General features: G+C 32.8%; 3 protein-coding genes across 5 annotated transcripts in view; 2 read left to right on the forward strand and 1 right to left on the reverse strand.

The window, feature by feature from the left end:
• The first annotated feature begins 366 nt into the window (after positions 1–366).
• On the forward strand, positions 367–2,544 carry LOC123689514. The gene is made up of 2 exons (XM_045629854.1): positions 367–828; positions 1,908–2,544. The coding sequence occupies exons 1-2, from the start codon at positions 502–504 to the stop codon at positions 2,514–2,516; spliced, it is 936 nt and encodes a 311-aa protein (XP_045485810.1). The 5' UTR covers positions 367–501; the 3' UTR covers positions 2,517–2,544.
• LOC123689515 lies at positions 1,119–3,270 on the reverse strand. The gene is made up of 3 exons (XM_045629855.1): positions 2,650–3,270; positions 1,460–1,659; positions 1,119–1,259 (listed from the first exon to the last, which is right to left on the reverse strand). The coding sequence occupies exons 1-3, from the start codon at positions 3,055–3,057 to the stop codon at positions 1,247–1,249; spliced, it is 621 nt and encodes a 206-aa protein (XP_045485811.1). The 5' UTR covers positions 3,058–3,270; the 3' UTR covers positions 1,119–1,246.
• Positions 3,271–3,731: 461 nt separating this feature from the next.
• Positions 3,732–15,950, forward strand: part of LOC110994261 (sodium bicarbonate cotransporter 3) — a 40,510-nt gene continuing 28,291 nt past the window's right edge. For all 3 annotated transcript variants that reach the window (XM_045629773.1, XM_045629775.1, XM_022260809.2), the window contains exons 1-2: positions 3,732–3,913; positions 12,675–12,705. The gene's annotated coding sequence lies outside the window, so the exon portion shown is untranslated. The remainder of the gene's footprint in view (positions 3,914–12,674; positions 12,706–15,950) is intronic.

The following is a 15,950-nucleotide window of genomic DNA, read 5'->3' on the forward strand; positions in this document are numbered from 1 at the left end:
ATTTAATTGTATTAGAGTGATTATTATAAAATCTTTTAAAATTGACGTCATTCGTCATTTAATAAATTTATGTTAGAAAACAAAGGATTAAAATATAAGACTCGTTTGAGCTGAAATGGAAACAGAACTGTTTACCGTAAAATAATCATGTACTTACAATTCTTTCCTAATGGTGCTCCCACATTGCCGTTAGAAAATGTTTAATAACGTTAGTAAACATTTGTTAGCAAACATTTAATCACAAATAAATTTTCATGTTAGAAAATGTTTAGTAATGTTAGTAAACATTTTATAACAAAACAAATTATAACAAAATAAAACATGTGTTATCTTTTGTTTGTAAACATTTTATAAGGGTGATGGCGGGATAGGCGGTGCGGTGCGGTGGGGGTTAGAGTACGCAGGTCGCTGCGCGTGGTGTCTCGCTTGTCAGTTCCTTTGTGTCAGCGTGCATCGCTGTGCGTGTGTATTAGTGGTTGCGCGTGCGCCAAGCAATAAAATATGTCCGGTAATTGGAATAACGATGATGTTTACAAACTGATTGAAATGTTTCAAGCAAGAGAAGTACTATGGAACACGATGTCAGAGAGCTACAAAGACCGAAATAAAAAACACGATGCTTGGATGGAAATTGCCAGTGAATTTAATATGGATAAAAAAGTAATTGAAAAAAAGATTCGATCACTCGTAGGTCAATTTAACCGAGAATGTAAATCTAATAAATCTGGTGCAGGAGCTAATGAGTCAAGTAAATGGTTTGCATTTAAAAAACTCATGTTCCTTAAAGGCAAAAATATTCCAAGTTTAACTGTCGATGGAGGGTTGCAGGTGAGTTTTATTTTAACGTCTTTTAATAATATTTAGATGCCCAGTCCAAAAACCCTTCATTTGAAAAATATTCTGCGAATTCTTTTCTTATTTCTTCCCATCATCTGTCAGGGATTCACATGCTTCAAGTGGTGTTAATTGCTGCTGTTCTAATCTCCATTGTCCATCGATACGTGTACCAGTTACTATGTCATCTCCATCATAGTATTGAGATGGAGCGTAAATCATGCTCGATTCAGTTTTTCTTATAAAATTATGCAGTAGCACGCATGTCATAATTAAAGTAGTAGTTTTTTCTGGATCTAATAATATTGTAGTTCGTAAAACTCTAAATCTGGCTGACAAAATCCCAAATGCGTTCTCTACTGTTCTCCTCGCACGACTCAGTCTATAACTGAAGATTCTTTCCTTAGAATTGCTATCCTGTGGTCCTGGAAAAGGTTTTAATAAGTGTTTTTGTAAAGGGAACGCATCATCTGTTACGAACACATAAGGAAGAGGTTTGTTTCTGCCTGGTAGTGAGCTGTCACTGGGTATTTTTAAACTATTGTCGTTAATTTTATTTCGAAATTTTGTGTTTGCGAAAACTCCGCCATCACTTATGCGTCCTTGGCAGCCAATATTCACGTACAGAAAGTTGTATTCTGCGTCCACTATCGCTAAAAGTACAACGCTGTAAAATCCTTTATAGTTGTAATATTCACTGCCGCTATCAATTGGCTTTTGTATGGCTACGTGCTTTCCATCGATACTTCCTAAGCAATTTGGGAAATTCCATTTTTCTTCAAATGAATTTGCCACGTGTAGCCACTCTTGAGGTGTTGTTGGTATCTGGAACAAAAATAGAAGATTAAGAAATAGGCGCGAAAAATAAATTTATAACTCGTTATTCTAACAAATTTTATTGGATATTTTTATTAAGTATGAAATATTAATAGAATACACTATAAAAAAATATGATTTCAGTTAAGGGTTGTTAAGTAATAGAAAAAGAAAATCGCGGTTATAGATTTTTTTACAATTTTAGCTAATTTGACGCGCCTATAACTTGAAATTATCGTTTAGTTCTATTCTTTCAGGGTAACGAAGAAAACAGAATTGCTTCAGAAAACACTCTCAGTTTGAACGAAACAGGAAATACTGTCACTGATGAAACTACGGGCACGCCTTTCGCCACCCCAAAACCATTTCGGAAAAGAAGACGGCCTGAAGTAGAACAAGATCCAACACAACAAGAAGCTGTAAATATTTTACAAAGAATGTACGAATCTAGAAAAAGCAGGGATGAAAATGACGCATTTGGAGAGTATGTCTCGATGAAACTGAAACAAATAAAAAACAGTCATGCTAAGAATACTGCTCAACATCACATTAACAATATTTTGTACAATGCGACAATGGGACAATATGATTTTCCAAAAACCTTTACAGACCCAACCGCTAGTAGTTCCTGGGGATACAACTCTGAACCAAATCTATCCACTTTTTCGGAAAATAATGCTGACTGTAGCTCGAGAGGATACTACACCGCACCGAGTCCCTCGGCTTCATTTGAAACCAGTTCTTCGGATAACTCCAGGACACATACTCGTACCAGCGCAAGAACACAGAGTCCGTCTAATTTATCGGAATCAAGCCAAGATTCGACCCAATCATTAAACGATTTGTTGGAATCAATCAAAAATTAAAAAATACATGTTTGGTTTGTTAAGTATTAAAAAAATTATTAGTAAGGTAAGATAGGTACCTACCTAAAGTATGATTAGATTAGATCATATTAAAAGTAAATAAAAAAATAATTAAAAATGTTGTTTGACTTACCTGTATGTATTCCTTTAAAACCTCATTGAGAGCCTCGCACACTTCTGGTACGATAATAGATATCACTTGGTCTGACAACTTGAACACATTTCCAAGACTTTTATAACTGCTACCAGTTGCCAAAAATCTTAACGTTACCGCAAGTCTTTCCGTCACACTTACAAATTTTCTAAATGTAGTGTCTCGTTTGCCTATTTTTGCCCCAATTAAATTTTGTAGATATTCAAATTCGGAACTGTTCATTCTTATAAAATCTTTTAAGCAACCATCAATACCTAAATCCTTGAGATAGTCTGTGGCACTATATTTTCCTCTAGCTTTTAGCGTTTGGCGCATCCAATAAGAGCGCTTTTTCTTCTTTTTTAAACAAAAAATAAAAGCTATTCCAATGAGCAAATCTTCTTCCATTTTCGTGTAGACGTCCTCAGCCCTCAGAAGGCGAAACCAAACTGCGAGCCAATACTAGATGTTATAAAATGTTTAAACATTTTCCATCAATGTAGGAGCACTTATAACATGTAACAGTTTCTAACAAAGTGCAACAATTGTTAACATTTGTTAGTAAATGTTTTGGTGTTATAAAATGTTTACAAACATTTTATAACGGCAATGTGGGAGCACCATTACAATCATCTCGTCGAATATGCCAGTGCGTTCAACCGAGCTGCGATATTCATCTCATAGGGAAGTATTCAATATTTGGATATAGAACTCTTTGCGATTACTTTCAGGGTAAACCTATTTTACTTATTGTTTGTGTATCCAGAACTACTAGTACTATGTACCTTTACCTATACTAGAAACACAGGTTATATAAATTTATAGTATATTTGTAGACAAGGACAACATTTTAGAAATGGCGAATAAATACTTCTCGCGATTTCAGGTCTAGAATAAGGTAGTATGTAAAAATGTATTCAGTATGCATTAAATGTATCGCATTTAAAATTTGGAACGTAGATATTGTTTTATCCGTACAATACCCTATAGCGGTACGTTCATTCAAACCAATGTATAGCACCTCCATAAAGAGCGCATGCGCGACAGATCACAAACAACCCTCGGTTAAATCGAGACAAATCTCTGCCGCGAGACGACGTCTTCTCCAAAAATCCTTGTAATTCCTTCTATTCTGTATGAAAAACACTATAGTAATTGTTGAGAACTAATCTGTATGGTTTTATAAGTGCTTGGTGGCATAAGAAGTGAAAATGCACTGTTATATGTAGTACGTGCGAGATGAACCTGTGAGGTGTTTGAAGCGGTGAGTAATTTAAATTTATGATTATTATACGATTTTGGGGTTACTTCTTTGTTAACAATATTGTCGTTTATATTATAAGCTTACTAAGTTTAAATGCAAAACACATTATGTAAAAAGAAAGAATCAAATTAAACCAACCTTTGTTTATTGAATGAATCAATTTAAAAACAGGGTTACCCTTTTTACAAAATTCTACACTAAACTAGATGAATCATTTGAAAACAATGATTTATATTAATTTGCCCAGATGATTTTTCTACAAATTCATTATTAACTTGTATATTTATTTCCAACACACCAATATGCTGTATTTCCGATATTCTTTACCTACATAGTAATAATAATTAATTAAAAATTGTTAAAATTAAGACACATTTAATAAGCTTGGTCTCTGTGGCAGTGTAACTTTAATACAGGCAGCATTTCCTCGCTGTATTACATATCTTGGTTCACCTGGTTAAATATTAATTTCTTTGATTAGTGCATGTGCACGCCATGGTCCAAGAGTATCTACTCCAAACGAAACAAAATCATATTTAAAAAAGGCTTATATTTGAGCTATTTATTTTTTCCCGTCTGCTCTAAGGCCTCGCGTTTGTTTGCTTTCCAAGGGAGATTATACGGTGCCAACGTGCCCACATAAGCCCATTTCCAGTCCAAAGAAACGACGTTTTGACTTTTTTTCAAGACTACTTACTACAAACCAACAGGGAAACTGATGGGGAGTACATATGTAATAATATTTAACATTATTTAGTGTTAGACTTTATATTCAAACCGGCCAAGTTTTATAGGGAAGGCAATGTGATCCTCGTTTTCTTACCAAATTTCTTATTAGTATGATTTATTACTCTTTATTTTTCTGACTTATACTTTTAAATTAATATAAAAAGTAAGCTCCAAATAAGCTATTTATTACTTATTGGTAGGGATAAACAGTATTTTTGCGTTTCACGACTGTCAGATAACCCTATTGAACCCGATGAAATGCGAAGTATCTTATTCGGAACTTTTATCTTTCGAATAATTTATGTGTTGCATAGCTATTTGGTACCTTATCCATACATTATAAACAGACCCTAAGGGTTTAATTTTTTCCAGCTATGTGTGCTATGGTTAGAGTATAATGTGTATATTTTTGTTCCTAACTGCTTAGTATCCAAAACATATAATGACGATCTGATGTATTCCAACATAACAGACCAGTTTTTGAAATATAGGTAATTATTAATATTTTACATTTCTGTATTATATACGTACCTGAAATAATGTTTACATGTTTATGAAGTCTTTTTCATTTATAAATATGATATTATTTAAAATATTAATCAGTATGAGTCTAGTATGCATATTTTATGTTAAATGTTGCTAAATGTATATATAGAAAACGAAATGAAATAATAGTCACTGTCCAATTTAACATAATATATAATTTATGTAACACTTGAGCAGCTCTCCGTGGGCGAATTAGGATCTAAACGGAAGCATGGACAATAGACATGTTCGAATAGAATTCGTGTTGAGAGCAATGTACAAATTGTATTGGATATTGGTTCATTCAAGCTGTCAATACTGTCACTTTTGTATACACGAATTTGAAAGAAAAAAATCGGAAAACGACTTGTAATTTAGTGTTTGTTGTAGTTATTGACATGTTCTTCATAATTGAATATGGGCCTCGCCTCTCTTACTTATTATGTTTTAAATAATCGTGATATTCTAGTTAATTTATAGTCTATTTAATTACAAGAAACTGCAGAGATCTGTGATACACACACATCTATCATCATCACATTCCTGACATCACATCCATCCAAGTCATAATTCAGATAATTGTCTTTAAATACATAGTATTAATATAATTGTTTGCTTTGTTTGGTTTATTTCTTATGAGTGGAAAAACGAACGAATAACCGAATCTTATAATACAAGAAATCAAACGAAATTTTGGTTTCCTACAACGGAGTGACAGAAACTAAATTGAATTACCTTTCCAAAACATTCACTTTATATGTAAATCTCCTTTGTATAGTATTGGTTAAACTTCCAATGTTTTCTTATTTATAAATACACAATCAATATTCTGGAATCGTTTTAAATTTTAGTATTATCCATCATGTACATTGTACATCTTAACAACTAAATTACCAAATTCAATTTTGGTATTTTAGTAGTGGCTAAATTGATAAGGATCTTAAATACATTAACCTAGATTGCGTAAATCCTAATCTCTTAATCTAGTTGCTTATTTATTACGAAATTGTTGATACTAGAACAGAATAGAAGTACTTTTAAATGTTAACGCATTGGTCATACGTGACCGGAAGTATCAATAATCTTGTAAATAAGGATCGTCGGGTTCGTGTGAACTTTAATAAAATTATTGAGAGAAATAAAAAGCTATGTGATAACCCTAACTAAATGTATCATGAATAATACTTTAATAGTTATTAACCTCATTCCATATTAAGACAGTCAGTTTTGAAAACCCTTATTTATTTTAGTGTACTGTTAGTTGGTATTCATACCAACACGCAACTCGCAAAGTCCTTACAGTACACAATATTAAAATGGATTATGCGAACGTCAAGTGTTAGCCAACCCTTATTCTTTCCGACAATGATCCGAAAATAATAATTTCCGACTATTCTACAAAAGAATTTAACATACGAATAAATTTTATTTTCGATTGTGTGCTGATTTGATATACACGTTTGATTAAACATATGATTTTATCAGCTGTTCTAGACGAATTTGTGCCAAATTTTTAAAAACATTTGAATAAAGTATATTATATAAAGTGAACATAATCATAATTTATTATAGACGTATAATCATTTATATAACACGTCATGAGAAAATTTTGACCGCTAATGCTCCCAAGGGATATTCTTAGTGAAGTTCAGATATGCTTAGAAAAATCTTTCAATTGAATCCATCCAAGTTTTTATTAATTTATACCTTCCAATGGAATATTTAATATATATCCAGTATTAAAAGATTTTCTTTTTAAAACATATTGTTATGCTTGTTAATATAGTATATTAGCAGACTCGGCCAAGCGTTGCTGTGGATAATATGGTTTTTAAGGAAACGGTAGGAGACTTATGTGAAAGGTAGAAAGCTTATGTGAAACGTTGGTACTTTTAACACAGCGCAAATGTTAGAATTGTATCAAATGATGAACAAATATTTAAAATAAAATAATATTGCGGGCATAAATTGAGATCTGAGCTATCCGCTATATACACCGTGAGCAGTCTGGTACAACTTAAGAGATATCTTAAGTTGTACCAGACTGCTCACGGTGTGCCAATTTAATTTAAAATCGGTTAAGTAGTTTAGGAGTCCATCGCGGACAAACATTGTGACAGGAAATTTATATATATTAAGATATATATATATTATAAATTAACTTTTTTTAATAAAGCATTTAACCCTTCTTTTTAGTTTAATGCCATTAAGCAGTAAGATAACGTCACATTGAGTATTAGCATACTGTTAATCGGCACGTGAATTGAGATGAAAACTCAATGGAGCGTTACGATCACATATAGTTCACGTTTAGCCTCGAATATGAAGCCAGAGGAATACCTACAGAAGCCTTTTGCGTGTTACAAAACACCTTTTATACTACGCACGATGACAATAACTCTCTGCGGTATCATAAAAGTTTCTATTTCGCTAAAGTAAGGCGAGGACATGAACTAATGTAATAAAATTATGAATATGTACGTGAAAATTTAATACTAACTTATGTAATGACACTTTGTAATGCTCAGATTTCTACATATGCCATTGATGGTTTTCTTTTGGCATCGTTAGTCATAGCCTTTGGACGTTCGGGTCTAAATATGTAATGCCAGTTTTTTATGTTTGTGATAACATGACCGATGTAGAACGAATACCTATGAATCAGCCTTATAGCCATATTTTTATTAGAAAAATCATTGAAGTAGGATATATTTTAAAACATTTATTAAACAAATATTATATAATTTTCTGTGTGTCTAAAAATTTATTGTCATACATTATATTTATATCAATCGTACATGGACTTTTTTGAATATTTTGAATACGTGAAAGGACTATTATAATTGCAAGATAGAACAATACAATCTTTAGTTAACAGTTTTTAGACATAGAAGGAAAGGATCATGGTTCAGGAGAAGAGTGTTATTTACGCATTTAATCACACATAATCAACCTGTGATATAGTGTGGGTGTTTAGTAAACTCAGTATCACAAACTACTTTAAAGATAGTCGGCGCTTTTTCAAGCCTATTTCCGTTCTTATGAAACGTTGTTGATTGATGTTGACTGAATTGAATAAATTACGTCGTTGGTAGCACAAATAGAGCTGATTGAGAGCGTCTTAAAGGATTTTATAAATGGAAATTTTTCTAGAAAATTGTTTAGAAAAGGAATACTTGAACAAGTCAGAGTATATCTCTCTATATTAAATTCTATGAGAGAGTTTCGAATATGAATGTAGAGTTTTCATGATTAAAATTATCTTTCATAAAACTTTTTCATTTTCAACATTAATTCAAGTACTTTGATTACGTGATTTGACTAGTACGAATCTATAAGTGTGCGCTCCGTAGCAACAGTGGGCTACGAGAGTGTCTATTTCCGTTCGAATTTCCTTAGCAACAAGTACTGTTTCTACCTACATTTTTGCGAATATGTTTACATATCATTTTTTCAATATTTCAATAATAGATATATAACATTTCTTGATATATTTAAAAAGAAAAGAAAATTACCTGTATGCAAGTCATTATTGTCGAGTTTTATTTAAGACAATTAATTATTATCAATTTATATCTTATAAGATATAACTGTCCCGTTTTTTTATTTATTTAGGTAACACAACGTACAATTATGAACGTCTAAAAGAAATACATATTAAATGCAAAATACTTCTAATTTTACATTTACTACCAGTTCTCAAATCAAGGGAACGGAAGAGAAGAACTGGCAATAAACTCTGCGTCACTCTTTTTTAATTCCCAATTTTTTACACAATGTTTGTAAGTAGCAACCATAACACCATGTTTCACATGACATCTTAAATAATTAATAGTTTTCTTAACATTAAAAAATAATAATAACAAAGATTTGTCCTCAATCAGCAGTAGACATGGTGAAATAGGAGCACGAACTTACATTCACGTGGGTACAATACGCAAATACATAGAATAGAATTCAAGTCCAGTACCCACAAGTACAACCCGTTCACGAGTATGTTGCATGGCCAGCCATTGTCCCCCCCACCATATTTTAGGGAGAGAGATTTGATTTATCTTTAAAGCTGTCTCGTTGGTTCTCATGCTTTATAACTTAATAGTAAAATGTTTACACAATTTAATTGATAACAACATTTGTTATATCTAGTAATTATCTTACGGAATGAAGAGGGAAAACTTCTATACTTTTACATATTAGCGGAGTTTCCTCGTGACATTTACTTAACAAAAATATTGTAATGAAGTTGGAAGCACTATATAGATTGCGATGGCCCTCACATGGATAAAGTCCTTAAGTTACATAGCTATTGTCAATGATTCTGATAAAAAATATTAAGTAACATTTAAGAGATGGATTTTGTAACAACCTTTTAGCACGTTCGATATCATCAAGCCTGACATTTAACAGCCTTGTGCTGGGACTGAATTGCCGTCAATAAAGTTAAAAGCCTTTGTATCATCTGAAATGTGGCGCAACTATGATCAACTTCCTTCGCTGTATTGTTCACTTAATAAGTAGATTAGTAGAACGTTGCGGTATTTGATACCACGGCTAATAAATAGTCTACCCAATCACATAACAGATAGCCTAACACTAACCCACTAAAATTCTAAATTAAAAAACTACTTTAACATGCATTTATCGCGCTCCTAAACAAGACTGCTATGTTAACATTAATACGAACCACAGCGGTTTTCTAACGTAACATATTGTAATATACTATATTATTTTGTAAAATGAAGAGAAAAAAGTTGGTTATGATTCTTATGTACATATATATTATAATCATAATTACACTGTAAATAAAAAAATCTATCTTGGAATATTGTAACGTACTATGTAATTAAAAATATTAAAAAAAATCAAATAAATCAGTGGCGCTACAACCTCTTTAGGTCTTGGCCTCTTCTGAATTTGTTTCATGGTCGTTTTTAAATCTAATAGGCAAGTAGGTGATCAGCCTCCAGTGCCTGACACACGTCGTCGCCGACTTTTTGGGTCTAAGACATGTCGGTTTCCTCACGATGATTTTCTTCACCATTCGAGCAAATGTTAAATGGGCACATAGAAAGAAAGTCCTTTGGTGCACAGCCGGGGATCGAACCACTAGGCCAACACTGCTCAAAATTAAAAATATATTAATAATTAAAAAAATACTTTTAATCCCGGCAGTATTTTCTCGCTGTATTGCGATACTTATTCGTTGAGAGAAGAATACATCAGCTCTAGGTTCACCAGTACTATCTACCAGGCGTCAACTTAAATCGTTAATTAGCGCCTGTGCACTTGAAGCCCACTTATTACACAGTATAGTATAATACTGTTACAGTTGAAAATAAAAAGCAATATACGTATTATTTTGGAAGCAAAAATTCTTCGACGTCCAAGACTAGACTAGATACGGGTTTTCACAAAGTTCATGTTTGATTTTATTTTTCACAGCTTCTTCACTAATACCAAACTAAAATATCAAATATCGATAATATTTTCTGAGAGATGTTCAATGCACAAACAGAAAAATCAATAAGAATGTTACTATACTATATTATACACTATACTATATTATATACTATTGTATAAGTGTAACCTATTGTGGATGCATCTAGTGTGTTTGTTTTGTGTTTTATTTTTGACTTTGTTTTTATTGTAAGGATGTTTCTGTTTGGTTTCCGAATAAATAAATTAAATAAATAAATATATATAAGACTGTTATTAATTTAAAATAAACTACATCGAATTTATATTCACAATCTAAACGAAATTTGTACTGAAACAAGTTATTCTCAGGCGTTAGGAGATTATTAATTTAATTAAAAATTGTCGGCCTCGGCCTCCCTGTGAAGAGAAATTATAAAGTTTATTAAAATTCTTCGAGTGTTTTGTGGATAAAAGTCACACTATGAAAGTACTCAAATAAAAGTTATTTTTTTAAATTAAATCACTTCCGACACGTTTGTTATTTTGGTGTTACATCTCTACAGGTAAACATTACATACATGTTTCTCATGAAACTAGAATCATGATGGGTTGTAAGTGTAAGTGTAAAAAATCCAGAAACATTATATACATTTATAACGTCTTGAATAACATAAGTTAATTCAAGACAAATGAGTTTTTATTCGTATGGCAATTTCTTGCGCGAGTCGCGGGAAACGCGCCCTTTCAGGCTGAGCTAAGCTAGCCAAAACAGACCGTGCCAAGCTGTGTCCTTAAGTCCAACAGCGAGATTCCTTACAAAAAATCGCCAGTCGGTCGCCAAGTGAGTGAGCTTTTTGTTTGAGCCGGCATACATCTCAATAAGAAGTAGTTGTAGACGTCGCTGGCCACGTCGCCATGGCGTCTCGGTGAGGTATAGCTCTTAAGCTTGTAACCGAGGCTTCAAATCCTGGTTGAAGCGCAAGTTTAATTGAAATGGATTTCTATCTTTGGGAGGTTTATGAGACAAGTGCCATCAAAGGCAGGGCAATTTAATTTCTATAATGAGGGCTACTGAAGCATTCTCATAGAGAGTTCGTCGACGTACGCAAGTAAAGATTACATGAATTACAAAAAAGGATGGCAATGTGCGTTTTTATAAGGTAGCTAAACAATTGATTTCCAAGCCTAAGAGAAGTTTAATAATCGCTATAAAGACTAACGAAGGCTTTAACAGCCCTTTGTTGTTAATTGTATCCTTTCCCGCTAATTGAGCCCATTACAAATTTCTAAAAGCGTTTTAAGAATACCTCACCCTTGATTTTAAATAGAAAAATGATTCCTTTTTATATCATTATTTAATACTAAATGTACAAAGACAAGAAACTTTTACAATCATCGGAAGTGGCTGAGTTTAATAGTCATGCCCTCGATTCATATTCAATTATATATTAATTGATTTTAAATCGGTATAAATATGTGAGAGTCTTTCTATCACTATTAGATGATTCTCCTACCCGTTTGCCAGTTATATAAAAAAATAAAAATATAATATGTACCCATAATTATATGTAGCCGTTATTATTATATGTGCTAATATTTATGCGGTAACGCGCTGTTTATTTTCACGACAGCCGAGAACTTTTATAACTTTATTCATTACACCACAGATTATACACGCCGCGCTGCTCTTGCAAATTAAATGAAATTGGCATATCGATTTTCTGTTAGTTAAAAGTTGAACAGTTTCACATATGGGTCTGGCTGAACATATTTTAGTTTAAATTAGACTGTTTTTAAATAGTTTATTAAACAAATAACGCAAATCACGTATCATGGTTAATGTTGGTAGACTCAGTTTCCGCACTTTGGCTCTAATTAGGTCCAGTTGAATGTACTGGTAAACTAAGCTAGCCTTCTTCCAATCCTTCCAGAGGTTTCCTGGGCCTTTCATCGCAGGCTTCACTGAGAATTTCTGTACGTTGGTTAGCCACATTACAACACTTTGCCACACTAGCAACGCGCTTGCGGCTTATTTAATCCAAAGGATTCTAATTAAATTTTAAATAATAGAAGTAATTTCTTGTTTCAGATAACCTACACAGCTACAAAGAAGTTGAAAGGTACATTAGAATTATTTTTAGAAACCAATTCGGCCCACGCATGGAATGAAAAACTTTGTCGAATTTTAGTTATAAAAACTTGTCATCAAGCTTTTCACGGACATAATAAAGCAACTATGTTTTATCTTGGGCATATATTCATATTTGTATTTTTTTAATAATAGGGGGGCAAACAAGCCTACGGGCGCCCAAAACAGGGCAGTCATTGCAACCCATATACACCAAATTTTAGTGGGTATATTATATTACTATATCGACATGAATTACACAGAGGATTTTATATTTGTATGTTTGAGACCAGAAGCATGATGTGAAGCAATTTTTGACTGGCTCAAATAAATACTATTATTTTTAAAAAGGCAAAGTAATACACCGATTAAAAACTTATTGCCTCTGCTTTTATATAAAAGAAGGTAAACGGGTAGAAGGCTTACTTGATATTAAGTGATACCGCACTAGGACTCTCACATTGCCAGAAGGCTCGCAAGTGTGTTGCCGGCCTCTTAAGCCGTGGTACACTCTTTTTTTGAATGACCGAAAGTCGAAGTCGAATTGGATCGAAAATACTTCAGGGCAGCTGGTTCCACGTAGTGGTGGGCGGCATTAATGGGCTTAAGAACGCTCTGTTGTGGAACAACGGACGTCGAGGTTGATATGGATGGTATTATATTATGGTTTATATTTTGTATTCTGCCTTGACGTCCGGCAAGGCCTCTGTTGTTCTGTGAATTATGTGAAATTATGGATGACCATTTTCAAATAACCAACACACACATGCATAAAGGCATGTTACTAAAAACGTTGAATTGTCTGTCTACATTTAACGTCTGCGCGTCCATTAAAAATTATACCTAACTATATATACTATATGACTGTTCCTACACTCTAGCTTTGACCAATAATAGATTGATAAATAAAATAGTGATATATCATAATTGACGCATAGGAACTCGGTCATTGTATTATCCTACAAAAAGGAAGCAGTTAATAAGGGCCGTGTCCTGGTAACAGTTCTGTCGTAAACTGAGGTCAATCAAGTCGTAAACTTGATTTACACTTCCTCATTTCATATTAACACGTTTGCTTTTGTTCAGTTCTAGACTTTACAGTTTTAGTCGTTAATTATTGATAACTTTAATAATATAAGTTCATAAATCAGTATGCTTGAGACGGTTTTCTGCTCTGGGCTTCTTTTAAATTTATCCTTGAAAAACTTAAATTAACAATATATTCGATATAATAATGTCTTATTTTTCTCACATTTCTGATCTTCCGTTTTTGATGTTTTCTTAATAGTCTTATATTACTTTTTTATAGAATAGGGGAAAAACGGGCAGGAGGCTCACCTGATGTTAAGTGATACCGCCGCCCATGGACACTCTAAATTCCAGAGGGCTCGCGATTGCGTTGCCGGCCTTTTAAAAATTGGTACGCTCTTTTCTTGAAGGACCCTAAGTCGAATTGGTTCGGAAATACTTCAGTGGGCAGCTGGTTCCACAAAGTGGTGGTGCGCGGCAAAAACTGCCTAGAAAAACGCAACACTTACTTGTAAAATAAGACTATTTTGGATATTATGTCCACAATAAGCCGAATCAATTTATTTCTTCTTTACATTCTTTTAAGAAAGTTAGTTGTTAGGATCTCTCCAAACATGGGCAATATTTCACGCAATAGTATTCGTCAATTTACATTTCCGTATCATTTCTGCCTTAATCCAAGTTATTTCTCATAAACGAATCGGTAAAGTTTTTTCATTATTTCTGTAAGATTACAATTTGCCCTTTAACAAGGTATTTATCACACAGATGAGTACGCGTAAGTTTGTAATAGCTAATTATAAGTTCTATTCCAGAACTGGGCGTTTAAGGCACTTTCTGTCGCGCACCTCCACTATGTTAAAACAATTCAACTAATAAATTGGTACATTCTGGACTAAGAATGTGTCCCTAAGCGGAAGTGTCACTTAACATGAGATGACCCTGCCCATCTATAAAAAAAAGTGTTTGTGTACTTCTGTACACGCGTTAGAAGTTATACTTCTTTGGCGTATGGAAAAAAATAACTAAAATGCAGAAGTGATTAATGATAAATATTAAAATTATTAAAAAAATATTTTTTTAGATAATTATGTAATAATTTTTAATTAACGATGTAAATAAATTATACACAACCTCAAATCTATAAATGCAGTCAAAACAGTTTATTCAAATCAGTTTTTAATATTCAATATAGATATACTAATAAAGTATTAGTAAATACTACCACAGTCGTATATGAAATTGATTTAATAAAAACACCGAAGTAATATTTATATATTCACACTGTTTAATTGTACTGTGACAATACACGTTCTTAATATAAAAATACTAGAATATACAACTTTAACATAATTATTATCGATTTTCATGCCACCGGAACGGACTTTACGATGTCGAATTTAGGTGTCGGTGTGCGCGCGCATCGTAAAACTTCACTCTCATCATTTTTCTCCATCGCGACAAAAGAAGTATAACTTCAAGAATTGAAGACACTTTTTACCGCACACCACCGCTATGTTGGTAGCTGCCCACTGATATTTTCAAAACCATTCAACTAACAAAATTGTACACTCAATACTCGTCTATGAAAAAAAAATAGTAGTAGTGTACAAATGTATATTAAATCCTGTTTTTATTTCTGTGATATCATTATCTTTTTAATTTAAAGTACAACACAAACCAAAAAAAATCCGCCAGCCCTTGGGCATGAAAGCCTCTTTTAGCTCTCTCCGCGTATATCTATATATCTGCCATCAAGAAATAAAAATTTACCTATAAAGTTAAATTTTTAAAAAATTTAATTACCAATAACAAAGACAAAGCATATATGTCCCCTATGTCGCATTGGATGATTACGTTATATTGTGTTTTCCGTCTTGCTAATGTAATGAGTTAAAAGAAACATCTCCTAAACACACATAAAACCCAAATCAGTATGCTCATTGATAAAATTACCACTACTGTCGACTTATCTGTGTTGATCATTTACCAATTAACTACCCTGTGACATGCAAATAGGCCATTTCAGCTATTCCCATCCAATCTCGGATTTTATGCTCTGACGCACGAATTACGTCTTAGTAGTCTGATATGTATGAGACAATTGTAAGGGGAATCGTATAACGATGAGAATAAATAACAATCAATTAAATTATTTCTTACTCATAACAAGACGTGGGTTGGAGATTTGTTACCATGGTAACCATG

Source organism: Pieris rapae, chromosome 10 (genome assembly GCF_905147795.1).
Source record: "Pieris rapae chromosome 10, ilPieRapa1.1, whole genome shotgun sequence".
NCBI lineage: Eukaryota > Metazoa > Arthropoda > Insecta > Lepidoptera > Pieridae > Pieris > Pieris rapae.